This window comes from Vipera ursinii (genome assembly GCF_947247035.1).
Source record: "Vipera ursinii genome assembly, chromosome: 1".
NCBI lineage: Eukaryota > Metazoa > Chordata > Lepidosauria > Squamata > Viperidae > Vipera > Vipera ursinii.
Window position 1 is genome coordinate 119,708,757 of NC_139512.1, and position 15,320 is coordinate 119,724,076.

The window sequence follows — 15,320 nt, forward strand, 5'->3', positions numbered from 1 at the left end:
ACATCTGTTGGACAAAATCGCTCGGATTCGGACCGGTTTGGACTCCAGCTGGGCAGAGTCAGGCGATCAGGACACGGACGGTCTTGTCAATGTTATCTGGGAAAAGTTTGATTCTGTGACCCCTGATGAAGTGGACAGGATTATGGGGAGGCTGAGCTCCTCCACATGTTTGTTGGATCCGTGCCCTTCCTGGCTGGTTTATGCAGCTAGGGAGAGGACACGAGGCTGGCTCCAGGCGGTTATATCTGCTTCTTTGAGTGAGGGTTATTTCCCCACCGTCTTGAAGGAGGCGGTGGTGAGACCTCTCCTCAAGAAGCCTGCCTTGGACCCAGCTGTATTGAACAACTTTCGTCCAGTCTCCAACCTTCGCTTTCTTGCGAAGGTTGTTGAGAGTGTGGTGGCGCATCAGCTCCCTCTGGTCCTGGATGAAGCGGATTATCTGGACCCCTACCAATCGGGTTTCAGGCCCGGGTACAGCACGGAGACGGCATTGGTCGCTCTGGTGAATGATCTCTGGAGGGCTCGAGACAGGGGATATTCCTCTGTCCTAGTCCTATTAGACCTCTCGGCGGCTTTCGATACCATCGACCATGGTATCTTGCTGCGGCGTCTCAGGGGATTGGGAGTGGGAGGCACGGTTCTTCGGTGGTTCTCCTCCTATCTCCTGGGACGTTCGCAGTCGGTGTTGGCAGGGGGGCAGAGATCGGCCCCTAGGTCTCTCGTTTGTGGAGTTCCTCAGGGGTCGGTTCTCTCGCCTCTCCTGTTCAACATCTACATGAAACCGCTGGGTGAGATCATTCGTGGTTTTGGAGTTGGGTATCATCAATATGCCGATGATACCCAACTTTTCTTTTCGACCCCAAACCACCCCAGTGATGCCCTCGCTGTGATGTCCCGTTGCCTGGAGGCGGTTCGGGTCTGGATGGGGAGGAACAGACTTCAGCTCAACCCTGACAAGACTGAGTGGCTGTGCATTCCGGCATCCCGGGACATTCAAAATGTTCCATCTCTTTCTATGGGGGGTGAGCTCTTACCCCCCGTGGATAGGGCTCGCAACTTGGGAGTCCTCCTAGATTCACGGCTTACCCTAGAAGATCATGTAGTGGCCGTGACTAGGGGGGCTTTTGCCCAGGTTCGCCTGGTGCGCCAGTTGCGGCCCTATCTGGACCGGGATGCCCTGTGCACGGTCACTCATGCGCTCGTGACCTCTTGCCTTGACTACTGTAATGCTCTCTACATGGGGCTTCCCTTGAAGACCACTCGGAGGCTCCAACTGGTACAGAATGCGGCCGCGAGAGTTGTCTTGGGAGTTTCCCGGTACTCCCATGTTACACCTTTGCTCTGCGAGCTGCATTGGTTACCAGTTGTCTTCCGGGTGAGGTTCAAGGTCTTGGTTATGATCTTTAAGTCCCTACATGGCATGGGTCCGGGGTACCTCGGGGACCACCTGCTGCCGGCTTCAACTCCCCTCCGCCCTGTGCGTTCCCACAGAGAGGGCCTCCTCAGGGTGCCTCCGGTCAGGGAATGCCGACTGGCGGCCCCCAGGGGGAGAGCCTTCTCTGTGGGTGCCCCGGCTTTGTGGAACCAACTGCCGGTGGAGCTCCGGACGGCATCGGACCTCCGAACTTTCCGTCGTGGTCTGAAGACCCATTTGTTTGAATTGGCCGGTCTGGCCTGATGGGGGAGCTGGGTTTTAAATTGTTATTTTAGATTGTATTATTGTTTTTTAATTGGGCATTGATTTAATCTCTGTTTTAACTTTTGTATAGTATTGTATTTTTATTTATATGCCCTGTGAACCGCCCTGAGTCCCCAGGGAGAAGGGCGGTATATAAATTAAATAAAACGTAAAATAAAACGTAAACATAGTTGGATCAAGCAGAAATTTCCCTTTTCACCCGCAATTCAGTGGCTGAGAGGTATAAGCTTCGTACTGAATAACCTTGCCTTGAATAAATGATAATCTCCACTATCAATTTCCCTGGTAATTAAATCTGGTTCAGGTTGCAAAGGATTTGTTGGGATTAGCCAACACGTTGCGACCATATTCTTTCAAAGCTCTTTAACCTTGGCCTGATATATTTCCTTATGGAATTCTCTGCTTGCTGTCCAAATCCTGCAGATTCCTGTTTGCCTCTCTTGGACACAAAGACCTTTATAACCATCTGAAGTCTCATTCTCACCATTTGCCCCCAACAAACCTGTCAACAAGGTGGAAGAGGATCTCTTTCCCAGTGCAATATTCTGCTATCAGCACCAGATAGCGAGGAGTAATGTAGGCTTCATGGAGGGTCATGATGCGTTCGTGGTGCAGACCCTTAAGGATCTCGTACTCCTGCAGGACATTTTGCTTGCCTTCTGCCTCATAGGGTACAATTTTGGCCAGAAAACGCTTGCCTGTGGCATTCTCCTTACATTCCCGGATCACTCCAAAACGGCCTCTGCACAGAAACATATAATATACATTTAGTGCATGGCTGGGTGCTGTTTAGTGCAATCTAGAACCGCCTTCACCTGCAAAATCAATCAGTCAAGAGACCGGGGCCATTCCATGTAAAAACCTGGTGAATCCGTATTGACTAGCTGTACTTATAACTGACATTACAACTTGATAGAGAAACAAGAAGGGTGAATTATGTAACCTGTTTATCACACTTTTTTTCTTTTTGATGTCCTAACATGTGTAATCCCACAGAGCTCATCAAAGGGGTGGAGATAAAATAATTATGTTTCGGACATTACAAAGGATAATACAAAATGGGAAACAGGAAATGCAAACCACTGTTTTGGGTCTCTCTCCTACAAAACACATCTGAAGTTGTTTTGAGCATTACAGCTTAAGGACAATGTTGAAAATGCTTAGTTAAAGAAAAGGGCAGGGCTTTTTTTGTCATAGAATGGAGTTCCGGCACCTTTTTTGGCTGGAACCTTGTAGGGTAGGCAAGGGGGGTTGTATGACGTGTGTGAGTTCCGGCAGCTTTTTTTTTTTTTTTAGAAAAAAAGCACTGGAAAAGGGTGATTGTGCAGCATATCATACAAGCTCCTTGCAAACTGATTTTTGTAATACAGAACTATAGGTCAATAATCCCTACAAAATTTGAGAGATTAGCAACAGGTTTCACACGGTTACTCATAAGCTCCCTGAGAGCTTGGGAGCTGTAGTCTTATAAATATTCCTAATGAGGAAACTAGGTATATTCATCCTTAAAAGGCATGAATAAAGGTGTGAGAATGCTCTTCAAGTACCTGAAAGGATGTCAGAAGGAAGTTCTGCCTTCCTGAAGCGCAGGGTATGAAAATCATGGTAAGTTATAAAATAGCAAATTCCCACCGAATATTAAGAGAAATGGGTGAAGCAATTTCATCAGTGAACCCAATTATCCACTGAGGGGTTGAGTTGCCCTTTGCTGGATTTGTTCAAGAAGCTGGATAACTTCTGTCAGACATTCTAATCCGGATTCCTGCATTTACTAAGGGGCTGAACATGACAAACCAAATGATCTTTGACTAATCCATGAAATAAACTAAGAGGAGAAACTTCTCTGGAGTTCAGTTCACAGTATTGCAAAGATCCAGGAGCTGCAACATCTATTCAACTCAATCAGCCCCACTGTGGCAATGGTGCAAAACCCTCTGTTATTATTTACAAAGGTCTGAGGCTGCATACCATCTAAAACACCACATTGCAGAAATAACTCCGTGGAAGATTTCAGTCTCAGTCTCTGACATCTCTGGCCGAAAAGCTCCAGGGGAAAGGAAAAAATGTCATCTCATGAGCCTGTTGGACAACTCACGTGCATGTAGAACGCTGGGCTAAATGGCCCAAGGTATGATTCAGTCTAAGGCAGCTTTGTTATTGATATGAATCGCTTACCTCGCTTTCTCATCCAAGAAGGTGTATGGCTTTTGAGGCACTCCTTGGCGCAAAGCGGATTCATCTTTTGAAGTAAGACTGCCCCGGGCTCCACTACTAGTATCCTTACTGGAGGTGACGATCCGCCTTAGAAAACGTGTGTGTGAAGGTATTTCTTCTGTGGTGGGGGAGACTGAGGGGCTGGGGGCATCATCTGCTGTGACAGGTGGTCTTGGTGGGATGGAGACAAAAGAGGTGGCAACATATGGCACGGTTTTAGGAGAGATGGTCCCTGGTGAGTCCACTGTGGAAGTTGGAAGTGCAGGCTGGACTGGGGAGAACTGGGAGACAGAAGAACCAGGGGATGATGCTGGGGTCGGCAAACCCTTGGTGGTAGTCGGGACATTATGAGTGCTGAGGGAAGAGGCTGTCCTGGAAGGCTTTAATGTTGATTCTGGGAAAGGAGCCTTGATCATGGATGGACCTTCCAAAGTGGGGGAATCTTGGGTGGATGGAAGGAGGGCTGCAATTGGGAGCTTTTCTTTCTCTGAAGCCACAGATATCTCCTCACTGGCTTGAATCACTTGTGGCACAGCAGGAACCTGTCCTAAAACTGGCTCAGGGGTCGACGGAGGACCAGTGCTTTTCGTCATTGGTTGGGGAGTCTGATGAGGAAGCGTCTGAGTAGATCTGGTTGAAGCTGTTCTGTTCTTCTTGGCAGGAAGACCAAAATGGGCAGCTGTGGGTTCTGAATGGGAAGAAAAACACAAAAGGGAAAGTTTCTAGGCTCACTTTCCTTCCAAAAGCCAGTGAGAATGCTGAGTTGACTCCTCTCCAAAACAGGAAAGCCAACTGTGATAGAACGGGATGAAGGAAGAAACATTCTCTGTTTTGCTACCATGGGATGGATTTACAGCCAGTTGAAGGCACAATCCAGAATGTGGAACCAGGTGGCAAGCACTAGCCACACAGGCTGGAACAAGGGGTTGCTGCTATAAGAAGCAAGCTTGATGAGATGCCACCAAACAACCTCTCCTGGTGTTTGCCTCCTGCTTTCTGAATTACTCACAGGAGGACTTCTCAAGAACTGCATCACTCTGAAGTGGGGAGGTAAGAATGTGGACTAAGCTTAAAACCTAAAGGTATTGCCGCCTTGCAGCCTAGACGGCAAGCACATTTAATAAATAAGTAAAATAAATAAAAAGGTATTATGTTAACAACAGAAGAGAAAATGCCAGTTCAGAAAGATAGAAGCAGGGCAAATCTTATTTTTAATGTGAGTAGAATCAAATATAGAATAAGAAAATTCCCATCCATCCAGATAACTATCTCAACATGTTTCCCCCCTCCCTCTCAGTCTTTTTTGATAGTCACCTTTTTGACCAGGGGGGTCTTCAAACATGGCAATTTTAAGACTTGTGGACTTCAACTCCCAGAATTCCTCAGCCAGCCCTGGCTGGCTGAGGAATTCTGGGAGTTGAAGTCCACAAGTCTTAAAGTTGCCAAGTTTGAAGACCCCTGCTTTTGACTGTAAATTGGAGCGTAAGGACTATTTTATTATGGATACTTGTAAATGGTTCTGGGAATTTTATTTCCCTGAAGAAATAATGTAAGCTAACATAATTTAATACGAGGCTTTCCTCCTTCTCACCTGCAGACTCAATGAACACTTTCCCTGAAGGGTTACTGTACGGGCCTTGTCCAGCTTTGTTGGCACAGGCAACACGGAACTTGACGGTGTTTCCTACGGGAAGATCCGTTGCGTTGAAGTAACAGTCAGCAATGCCTGAGCTGATTGTTTTCCAATCATGTTCTCCTGAGGGGGAGAAAAAAGGAGTTAGGTTGTTGTTGTTGTTGTTGTTTTTTAAAAAGCAGATCCCATGAATGATCTTGGCTGTCATGTTTTATTTTCAACCTCATCTAATTTGCTTTGCAAATCTAATGTAAGTACGTATATTGGTGGGCAAAGGGAAGAGGCTGTGCCAAACAAGAAAATACTTCTAGCCTCAAGAAACTTCCAGCATTCCAGAGAGTTGGATTTTGTTTTTGGCCACTGGTCAAAATCTGCTCTTCATACTTGGACTTAGTCCGTTGAATCAGAGATGATAACCCACAACCCCAGAGTTCCTTCTGTCACCAAATTCCAGAAGCACGATTGCTAAAAATGGACAGCGTGGTTTTCTCCCATTCTGAAGCAGAAAATACCTCAGCTAGCAACGTAACAGACAGTCAGCTAATACTTTGATTTAAACTGCAAAGAGCCACATCCCAAGTGCGGAGAACCCACCCCTTCCAATACAGGACCATTTTGTGACACTGCTCTTTTCACTGTCGCTTCTCACACCCCTCCCCCCCCCAAATGGTACGAATTCCAGCCAACAAAGAGTTGCACAACAGATGAGTTTTACTGAATGCAAAGAGCTAGAGAAGGGAGACCATCCTCTCTTCTTTGCGTTGCACCACCAGCAGTTTGGGAAAGAAGAGAAAAATCAAATCAGACAGGAGTGGGCAAGCAACTAGTGACAGACTCATTAGAAAGAAACAGAATTCTTCAAATAAAAAATGCAAGGATACTTCAGGTAGCTGTTCAGGAGAACAGCTGCTCTTGAGAATCTCTGCAGCAGATACACACTCTGCCACATCCAATAGGTACATACCATCTATCTTGCGTTCCAGTGTGTATGTGCAGGGCGCCTGAGTGTCTGCTGGCCTCCACAAGACCAGGACTGTGTTTCTGTATTTTTGTGGAATTTCTGGAGTGCCTGGTCTCCCAGGAAGACCTGTTCCAAATGGGTTTTAAAAAGAGAATGAACTGAGGGACACGAACAGCAACTATATATATGGCAGAAATACAATATTGATTCGAGGGGGGGAGGGGAATTTTTAGAAAACCTTTGTTTATTCTTACGTGCCACAGCAATGGTGCAGGAACTAGTTGCAGTGCCCAAGGCATTTGTAGCATTACATTCATACAGGCCTGCATCCTTCTTGGAGACTTTGGAAATGGTAAGTAGCTGACGGCCATCCTTACATGCCACAATATTAAGAAGTCCCTCTGAAACCAGGGCACGTTTATCTGTGGAAGACAGAAAATAGTCAGTTCAACCAAACTAGAGACATTGATGATTCAGACTGCTCTTCATCAGACTTTCACATTTATGCTCCTTTGCTATGGCTTCCCACATCTGATAACAATGTATTCAAACACATAATTTTGATACAAAGCTGAAACTTGTCCCTCCCCTTACTCTCCAATTTCTGGTTCTGAGTTTGCCAGGTGGATTTGGTCTAACACTGAGTGACTGCAGAAGTGACATGTTAAGCTTAACATGGTCATTTCTAGATCAGGATCAGTCCTCCCAAGTTACTGGTTTTAAGCAATCCCAGGAAACTAGTCTTTTTTTTTTAATTGAAAAGTTTTAAAATACAGTTTTCCTTTAAAAAGCACCCCTTCCCCCTCCCCCCTCCCCCCCTACCTCTCCCCCTCCCCCCCTCCCTCCCCCCCCTCCCCCCCCCGACTTCCCAGAGCTAAATACAAGGTATATATATATATATATATATATAAAAGCAATCATAAACAACCATATACTAACAACTATAAATTCTAAAATCCATCACTCTCTAACTTATATAGGATAAAACAAACCTTAGCAATATTAAATATATATAAAAAAACTAAAATAGAAAAAGAAAAAAGAAAACGAAAGAAGACTTATTCGAATGCTACATAAAACTTCTTAACCGAAACTAGTCTTAAATTAACTAGTTTATACCATATGAAAGGGAGGGGTGGCTCAGTGGGTTAGGACGCTGAGCTTGTCAATCAGAAGGTCGGCAGTTTGGCGGGTCGAAGCCCGAGTGCCGCGTAGCAGAGTGAGCACCTGTTACTTGTCCCAGCTTCTGCCAACCTAGCAGTTTGAAAGCACGTAAAAAATGCAAGTAGAAAAATAGGGACCACTACGGTGGGAAGGTAACAGCGTTCCGTGCGCCTTTGGCGTCTAGTCATGCCAGCCACATGACCACAGAGACGTCCTCGGACAAGCGCTGGCTCTTCGGCTATGAAACGGAGATGAGCACCGGCCCCTAGAGTCGGAAACGACTAGCACGCATGTGCGGGGGAACCTTTACCTTCACCTATATCATATGAACTCAGAAGACTGGTTGATTGAGTTGATTCTCCTGTCCACCACATGGAGTTAGAAGCCTTGTGGCTTATAGAATGGACTTTTTTTTACTGTTTCTTTAGTTGCTTTTGTTTTTAATCCCATATATGCACACATTTTTAATTACATACAGGTGCGTGAACCCAGACAGAGCGGTATCAAATTACAGGAAGGAAGGAAGGAAGGAAGGAAGGAAGGAAGGAAGGAAGGAAGGAAGGAAGGAAGGAAGGAAGGAAGGAAGGAAGAAAGATTATAAATAGCATAAAAGACACAAGGACATTGGGCAAGATGACCATTGTCCATATAACAAAGGCTATTTACATTCAACTGATCATGTGCCACGTCACAGAAAAAACCAGGAGTCACGGAGGCTGAGTCAGTTGTGTCATGTGAACACACCCAGAAAGTTGGATTTAACTGAAAGGGCTTGTTGTTTTTGATGCAATTTAATTCTGAATTCCAACTCTTTGCAGTCACTGGGATGGCAGTTCAAGCCAAGGATTTAAGACTTTGTACCATAAGATTCTAACTGAGCCACTTCATCTATTTGGGCTACAGTTATGTCCCCTTTCTGATAAATTTCAGTTCAGTGATGAAGTTTCAAGGCTGAATATTACTCAGCTCGGCCAGCACTGCTCTCACTTGCAGCCACCACCACCAGTGGCAGAGCTTGCAGAGGATGATGGGAGCTGCGTACTCCCACACGAGATTGGAGAAGGATAGTATAGTCCTTGCAAGGAGACTCAGAATGAATCAGGTTCCCCCTTTCTTGACCTTGCAAGATCTAGGTAGCTCCTTGGCCTATCACAGCCCACATGTAGGAGGCATGTTCTCCTTGTGGTGCAGAACTTACCTTTCATCCACAGAATACAAGGGGCGGGGCTGGCGGCAGGGAGGCAGCAAAGTTGCACTGCCTCTCCCTCCAACAATACCTGGTCCTTTAATTTTATGTGGAAAACAGGAGGGAAATCTGGTAGGAAAACAGATAAGAGGCATTCATTGGAAAAGGCTGCGAAATGCCACCTGGTTGGTACTAAAGGATTTGGCAGGAATCTAATTCTTATTACTGGGATAGGAATAATTCCCTCTAGTGAAGGCAGGTGATTTACAATCCTGAGCCCCTTTCTTGACCCCCTTCCTGAGCTGCCACCATAAAATTAAGTGGCAAATCATACAAAATTGCAATGCCGCTTCCAGCCAATTTCTGATGGGAAAAACTAAAGTGGCAAACTGTGCTGGGCTGAACTTAGTGCACCTAAAATAGAACAGAAACAATAAAAAAAATATCCTTAAAGTTTGAAGGAAGAAAAGCAAAACAAACATGGTTCCTTCCTCTTACGTGACACCTTACCGTAACCTGACCACTCTGCCCCTCCCCTGGTGAAAAAAAAACAACCCATGTTTTCAAGAAGTGCAGGTCCCAGTTGCAAGCAAGCAAACAAAAAGTCACCTGTACAATTTCAGGTGACAAAAAAAAAAGTGTGAAAAAAAGCACCTCAAGCTGGAGCCTTCAATATCGAGGGGCTTCCCGCAAGTGTGAAAACTTTGTAACAGAGCAAAATGGAAGTGAACAGATCCAGCGCTCTCCCTCCCTGACACTAAATGGCATATACTTACCTCAGACATGTCAAACACAAGGCCCGGGGGCCGGATCTGGCCCGTGAAGTGGTTTCATGCGGCCCGCAAAGCCATCCTGGAAACAGTGAGGGAACGGCCCCCACTGCCTTGGCCCTGGCCCAGAGACCCTCCTCCTGCCAGAGACCCTCAGATCTGTCCCACTCCTGCCCAGGCCCCCATAGGCACCCTTGATGCGAACGATGTAGAGCTGGCCACGCCCACCCAGTAGGCCATACGCACTCTAGCCACGCCCACCCAATAGGCCACGCCCACCCAGGCCACGCCCACCTGGTCCCCTGAGGGCAACCGCAATGCTGATGCGGCCCTCAATGAAATTGAGTTTGACACCCCCTGACTTACCCGATTCACTCAGAGTGTAAGGTTGATTGACAATAACAACGCCTTCCCCTCTCAGGCTGGCAGGGAGGTTGGGCTGAGAGGCCACCTTGTCCTTCTTGGCACGGGATAAACTCCAGCGATCCCAACGAGAGCTGCGTCGGTGGCCATCGCTGGAAACTGTAGGGGCAACAAATATGGGCTGGCTCTTTCCTGACCAGAACGACAGAATTAATGCCTTTGGAGGAGGGCAAGTCTGTTTGTCTGAAACCTGGCTTTCCCCGTGGTGAATGTATAAAATCAAGGGTTACACACACTTGCTACTGGTGCTCTGCTCCACCGTGGCTGTACTTTTATCTTTTGTATACCCAGCCCTTCTTCACTTTTGCCCTTCAGCCCTTCACTTTTGCCCTAACATCACAACACAGGAGATGCTACTCATAATCCTCCTTGGGGTGTCACAGTCTCTTCTGGGCTTTTACTTAATTGCATACTGTGGCCATCATTCCCAAAGAGCAGAAAGCCTGGGGAATATTTTCTCACATTTTTCTTATCGTGAATTGTGCCCTTCCAAATTTTTGGGACCGAATAACACTTGACTAGGGACACGGTGGCTCAGTGGGTTAGGACGCTGAGCTTGTCGATCAGAAGATCGGCAGTTTGGTGGGTCGAAGCCCAAGTGCCGCATAACAGAGTGAGCGCCTGTTACTCGTCCCAGCTTCTGCCAACCTAGCAGTTCAAAAGCACGTAAAAATGCAAGTAGAAAAATAGGGACCACTACGGTGGGAAGGTAACAGCGCTCTGTGCGCCTTTGGCGTCTAGTCATGCCGGCCACGTAACCACAGAGACATCCTCGGATAAACGCTGGCTCCTCGGCTTTGAAACGGAGATGAGCACCGGCCCCTAGAGTCGGAAACGACTAGCACGCATGTGTGGGGGAACCTTTACCTTTACTTTTAACGCTTGACTATATTTTGTGCTAGTTGAAACTTATGGGGTAGAGTGCAAAACACATGGAGGCTTCACATGGAGGCTCCAGGTGGCAAAAACAAAGTAAAACAAAGCATCTATTCAGGTCAGGTGAAGGCTTATCACACTGCATTTGAACACTATGCTGAGTGTGTTAGTATTTACTATGGCTACTTTTGTAAACCACCAACAGCCATTAGAATTTATGGTTTAGACTTTAGAGTATTATGTGAAACCCCCCCCCCCACAAAAAAAAATAGTTAATTCAGCAGTCATTGTGCACCAAGATACAATGTTGGTTGCTAGACTACATCATTTCAGTCTGCAAGGATATATATGGCTGGGGAATATTTGAATGTGGTCACAAAGAGTGCCTATACCTGCAAAATTAACATGTTGGGTACGTTTGCTCTTCCCTGACAGGTCTTCAGGAACAAAGACTATTTGAATAGGGTGAAAGATGTGAACCTTATCAAATGCATCTTCCAAAATACAGAAGGCAGCATCAACAGCACTTAGGCAGAGGTGTGCCTGGCCATAAGTTCCACTTGCAGTCCTTCCTCTTTCCCTTCCCCTCCCCGGTAATGACTTGTAGCTCACCATTGCCTGTGGACGACTCAGACTGGAACGATTCTGTGGAGGGGACCTTAGCAGACTGGGCTGCCAGCTGGTTCTGTGGGATGCCCGCCTGGAGCAGGTTTTCACCCTCAGAGGTTGCACGGCGTATCTGAGAGAGAAAGGGAGCTCTCTTCTCATGCTGCCTGACACGGTCACCAGTAGCAACAGGACGGTCGTCACCAGCCTGTTGCTGTGAGTGGCTACGCAGATGTGTGGAGAGGCGGCCTACTGTACTTCCAATCTTCCGGCGTACGGCCATCACGGGGGATTCACTGGAGCCAGGCTCGGATTGTTGGCTCCCTGCGTCCTTTTTGTCCTTGGAAGCCAAGCCCCAGGAAGGTCTACGCCCCTGGCCCATACTCCCTGCCTCCCCCTCCTTGACCTTCTTTCTCTCAGCAGGGGGAGTCCGACGCAGGCGCATTGACATCCTGCGAATGAAGCCTCCTTCCTTCTCCACTTCGTGCAGGTCCTGTACTGAACGGGAGCGTGCTCCTAGCTGCTTGGGGGCCGTAGACTTGGAAAATTCTAGTGGAGCACCCGCTGGTCCTGGCCGATAAATGCCTTCTTCCTGCACCAGGGGCCTGGCCAGGTGTCGCTCCTCAGATCTGGAGATTAGCTTATAGCCTCTGCTGAAGGAGCCTTCCCTGCCTCTCTTGAATTTGGCTTCAAAGACTTCTTCAGAGTCAATGTCCGCAATGCGTTCAGCTGAGGAGGGAAGTTCTTTCTCTTGGCTGGAGACCACAGCAGAGGGTGGCATTTCTGGGGGGGATTGCTGAGGCACACCTTCAGGAGCAGCAATGGAAGCTTCAGCGCTCTCCCTCTGAGGGCTTTGGGGAGATTCACCAGCCAGGGACTTCATGACATCAGCATAAGCAGAACATTTTGGAGCAGAGCTGCCGGGGATGGGTGAGATTTGCCTGGATGGTATGGATTCCCGTTTGGAGCTCATGGCTTTCCCAGCCATTGGAGTATCAAGTTTAGGAAATCTGGCTGATGGCTTCTCCTCAGACTGTCTAGGGATAGGTCTCCTCAGGCTAGACCTAGTGAGGGACTTAGTTCCTACCTCCATCTCAAGGCTGGGCACTTTGGAGAGAGTTTCATGCGGTGTGTGAGGCCGGGACTCATTCAATGCTGAGAGGGAAGGGGTCTCTTTTAATCTCTGAGTCTCTGCCTGTGCCAAGGGGATTTCCAATGGTGCCCCAGAGCGCCGGTGCAGGGTGACAGGCTCCCCGTCACCCTGGCTGAAGGAGCTACTTTTTTGGAGGAGGCGTCCCTCTGGGGGCAAGTGCTGTGGGGCTGTCTCACTAGAAGCTGCACGCACCATTTTTTGCCCTGGGGACATCTGTTTTTCTAACCGGGGAGGCCTCGGGACCTTCTTCTCAAGGCCCAGGGTCTCCAGCAGGGGCCCCCGCAAGCCACTCAGTTTGCCATCCACAGGACTGCCTCGCAGTAAGCGCTGACGCATGAGCTCCAGGCGCTGAGCATATTCTTCCTCGGGGAGGCCACCTTTCCTACGATACAATGTGCCAGGGCTGGGGCTGCGACGGGGCAGCTCCATGGAGGCCGCTTTGGTCAAGATCGGGCGGGAGGGGGACTCCGCTTCATCTGAGGGAAGGTTGAGCAAAAGGGCGCTATCTGCAGAACTGCCTCGGCGCAGCCCTCCCTTCTGTGAGGCTTTGTCAGATGCATCTGGAGAGTCCAGACTGGAGCCTTTCTTCAGTGCCCTCCTTTTCTCTGGCCTTTTCTGGATGTCACTAGTCTCCTCTTCCAAAGAGCCCAGGGCGTCAGCCTCCGTGGAACGTTTTTGGGGCCTCCTCACGGATGACTCTACGTCTTCCTTTCTCTTGGGAGCCACAGTACCTCTCTGCTCTTCATCCTGCCAATCCATGGATGTATCCTCCTCCGCTGGAGCCCCATCTGGACCCACAGGCTCCTCCTCTGTGGGAATCTCGGTGAGGGACACGCGGGAACCCGAAAACTCAGGCTGGTGGGGCATAGGAATGTAGGGCAGCTCCTCAGGGTCATCAGAATCCGAAGAGGAGGACAGGACTGATGTTTCCTTTAGGAGACGTGGCACAGCGATAGACAAGTGGGTGGATGTGTCCTCTAGAAGCTCAGGGATCGGTCGCGGCACCATGTTACACTTGTAGCTAATCTGGGAGCGCTGTGTAAAAAAAGCGTAGGAAGGACAGAGAGAAAAAGTGAGCTGGGATTCAGGAAAAAACGTAGAAATCTCCCATCTCTTCCACCTTATAGGTTTGGTTGCTGTGCCTATCCAGTAATAACATCCCCCACCCTGTTCTGTACAGTACTTAAGCAGGCAAAATATTTGCTAGGCTAAAATGTTTTTTTTCAAGACCCGTTTAAATAGAATAAGCGGCCCCTCTTTTTTTTTTATTAAAGAGTTTTACAAAAACAAAATTTTACAATATATCCCCAAACCCCTCCCACCCCAAAACCCACCCACTTCCCCCCCCCACTTCCCAGAGCTAAATACAGGATTATAGTTACAATAATCATATTCTAAATAAAAATTATGCATAATATACAATTAACCAAATTCATAATGCGCTTTAACTCTCTTTTAACATAACTACAAACAATGTACCAATAACAATATCCCACTAAAATCTACTCATAAGCTAAATGGTACTTTTTAGTTCCATATTTGTTTTGAATATAATTTATCCATCTCCTCCAAACTGAAATATATCTTTCCTGTGAATGTTCCTTCAGATAAGCAGAAATCTTAGACATTTCTGCAAGATTCGAAACTTTAAACACCCATTCTTCTACAGTGGGCAAACTATCCTTCTTCCAATATTGTCCCACCAGTAACCGTGCTGCCGTTATCATGTTCAACATCAAGTTAGTTTCTTTAACATCACAATCTACAACAATGCCCAATAAAAACAATTGCGGGGAGAACTTTATCTTTCTCTTAAAAATCTTTTGAATGTTCCACCAAATTTTAATCCAAAAAGCTTTTATATTTCTACAAGTCCACCACATGTGAAAATAGGTAGCTTCTAAACTACCACACCTCCAGCATTTAGACTGTACATTAGGATACATATTGGACAACTTCTTGGGATCCAGATGCCATCTATAAAACATTTTATAAAAATTTTCTCTTAAATTTTGAGCCTGGGTAAATTTAACATTTCTGACCCAAATTATTTCCCAGGTGTCCAGCAAAATTGGTTCCTGAATATTTTGTGCCCACTTTATCATGCAGTCTTTAACCAGTTCCGTTTCCGAATCCAATTCAATTAAAGCATTATATATCCTCTTTATATGTGCACAATTTGAATCTCTAATTTGCTTTACTAAATTTTGATCTGTAATTGTGATGCCAACCTTTTGATCTGACTTCCACCTAAAGCGGCCCCTCTTTAAAACGACACAATTTCGGTCAGCCTTGGAAAAAGCAAATATGTCTTCTACAAACATGTAAAACCACGTCTGTACTTTTTCTGCATTAACGTTTTCTAAAGAGGTCCATGAAAAACACATGAAAAGTGTGATATATAATAGAGAATAAAAAGTACATGACCCGTCAACATTCTTGCTTATCACCGGCTAACAGTGCAATTCTCTATTTTGATCTTTTCTAATAAGTGGCTATCCACTACTTTTCTAATTCACTGTTTTATAGTATTTAATATCAAACTTAGCTACTTCTAATGTACGTTACTCTGAATGCTGTCACCACATACTTTAAATATATATAAAATACAATTCAGAATTTTGTTTTGCTGTTT

The 15,320-nt window shown here is 46.7% G+C and overlaps 1 protein-coding gene across 1 annotated transcript in view; it reads right to left on the reverse strand.

Moving 5' to 3' along the window:
• SPEG (striated muscle enriched protein kinase) overlaps positions 1-15,320 on the reverse strand; it is a 149,103-nt gene that overhangs the window by 9,478 nt on the left and 124,305 nt on the right. The window contains exons 30-37 of the mRNA XM_083348568.1: positions 11,539-13,720; positions 9,994-10,149; positions 8,870-8,986; positions 6,762-6,929; positions 6,511-6,633; positions 5,505-5,669; positions 3,875-4,601; positions 2,202-2,441 (exon numbers count right to left, since the gene is read on the reverse strand). Coding sequence (XP_083204694.1) covers positions 2,202-2,441; positions 3,875-4,601; positions 5,505-5,669; positions 6,511-6,633; positions 6,762-6,929; positions 8,870-8,986; positions 9,994-10,149; positions 11,539-13,720 — 3,878 coding nt within the window. The remainder of the gene's footprint in view (positions 1-2,201; positions 2,442-3,874; positions 4,602-5,504; positions 5,670-6,510; positions 6,634-6,761; positions 6,930-8,869; positions 8,987-9,993; positions 10,150-11,538; positions 13,721-15,320) is intronic.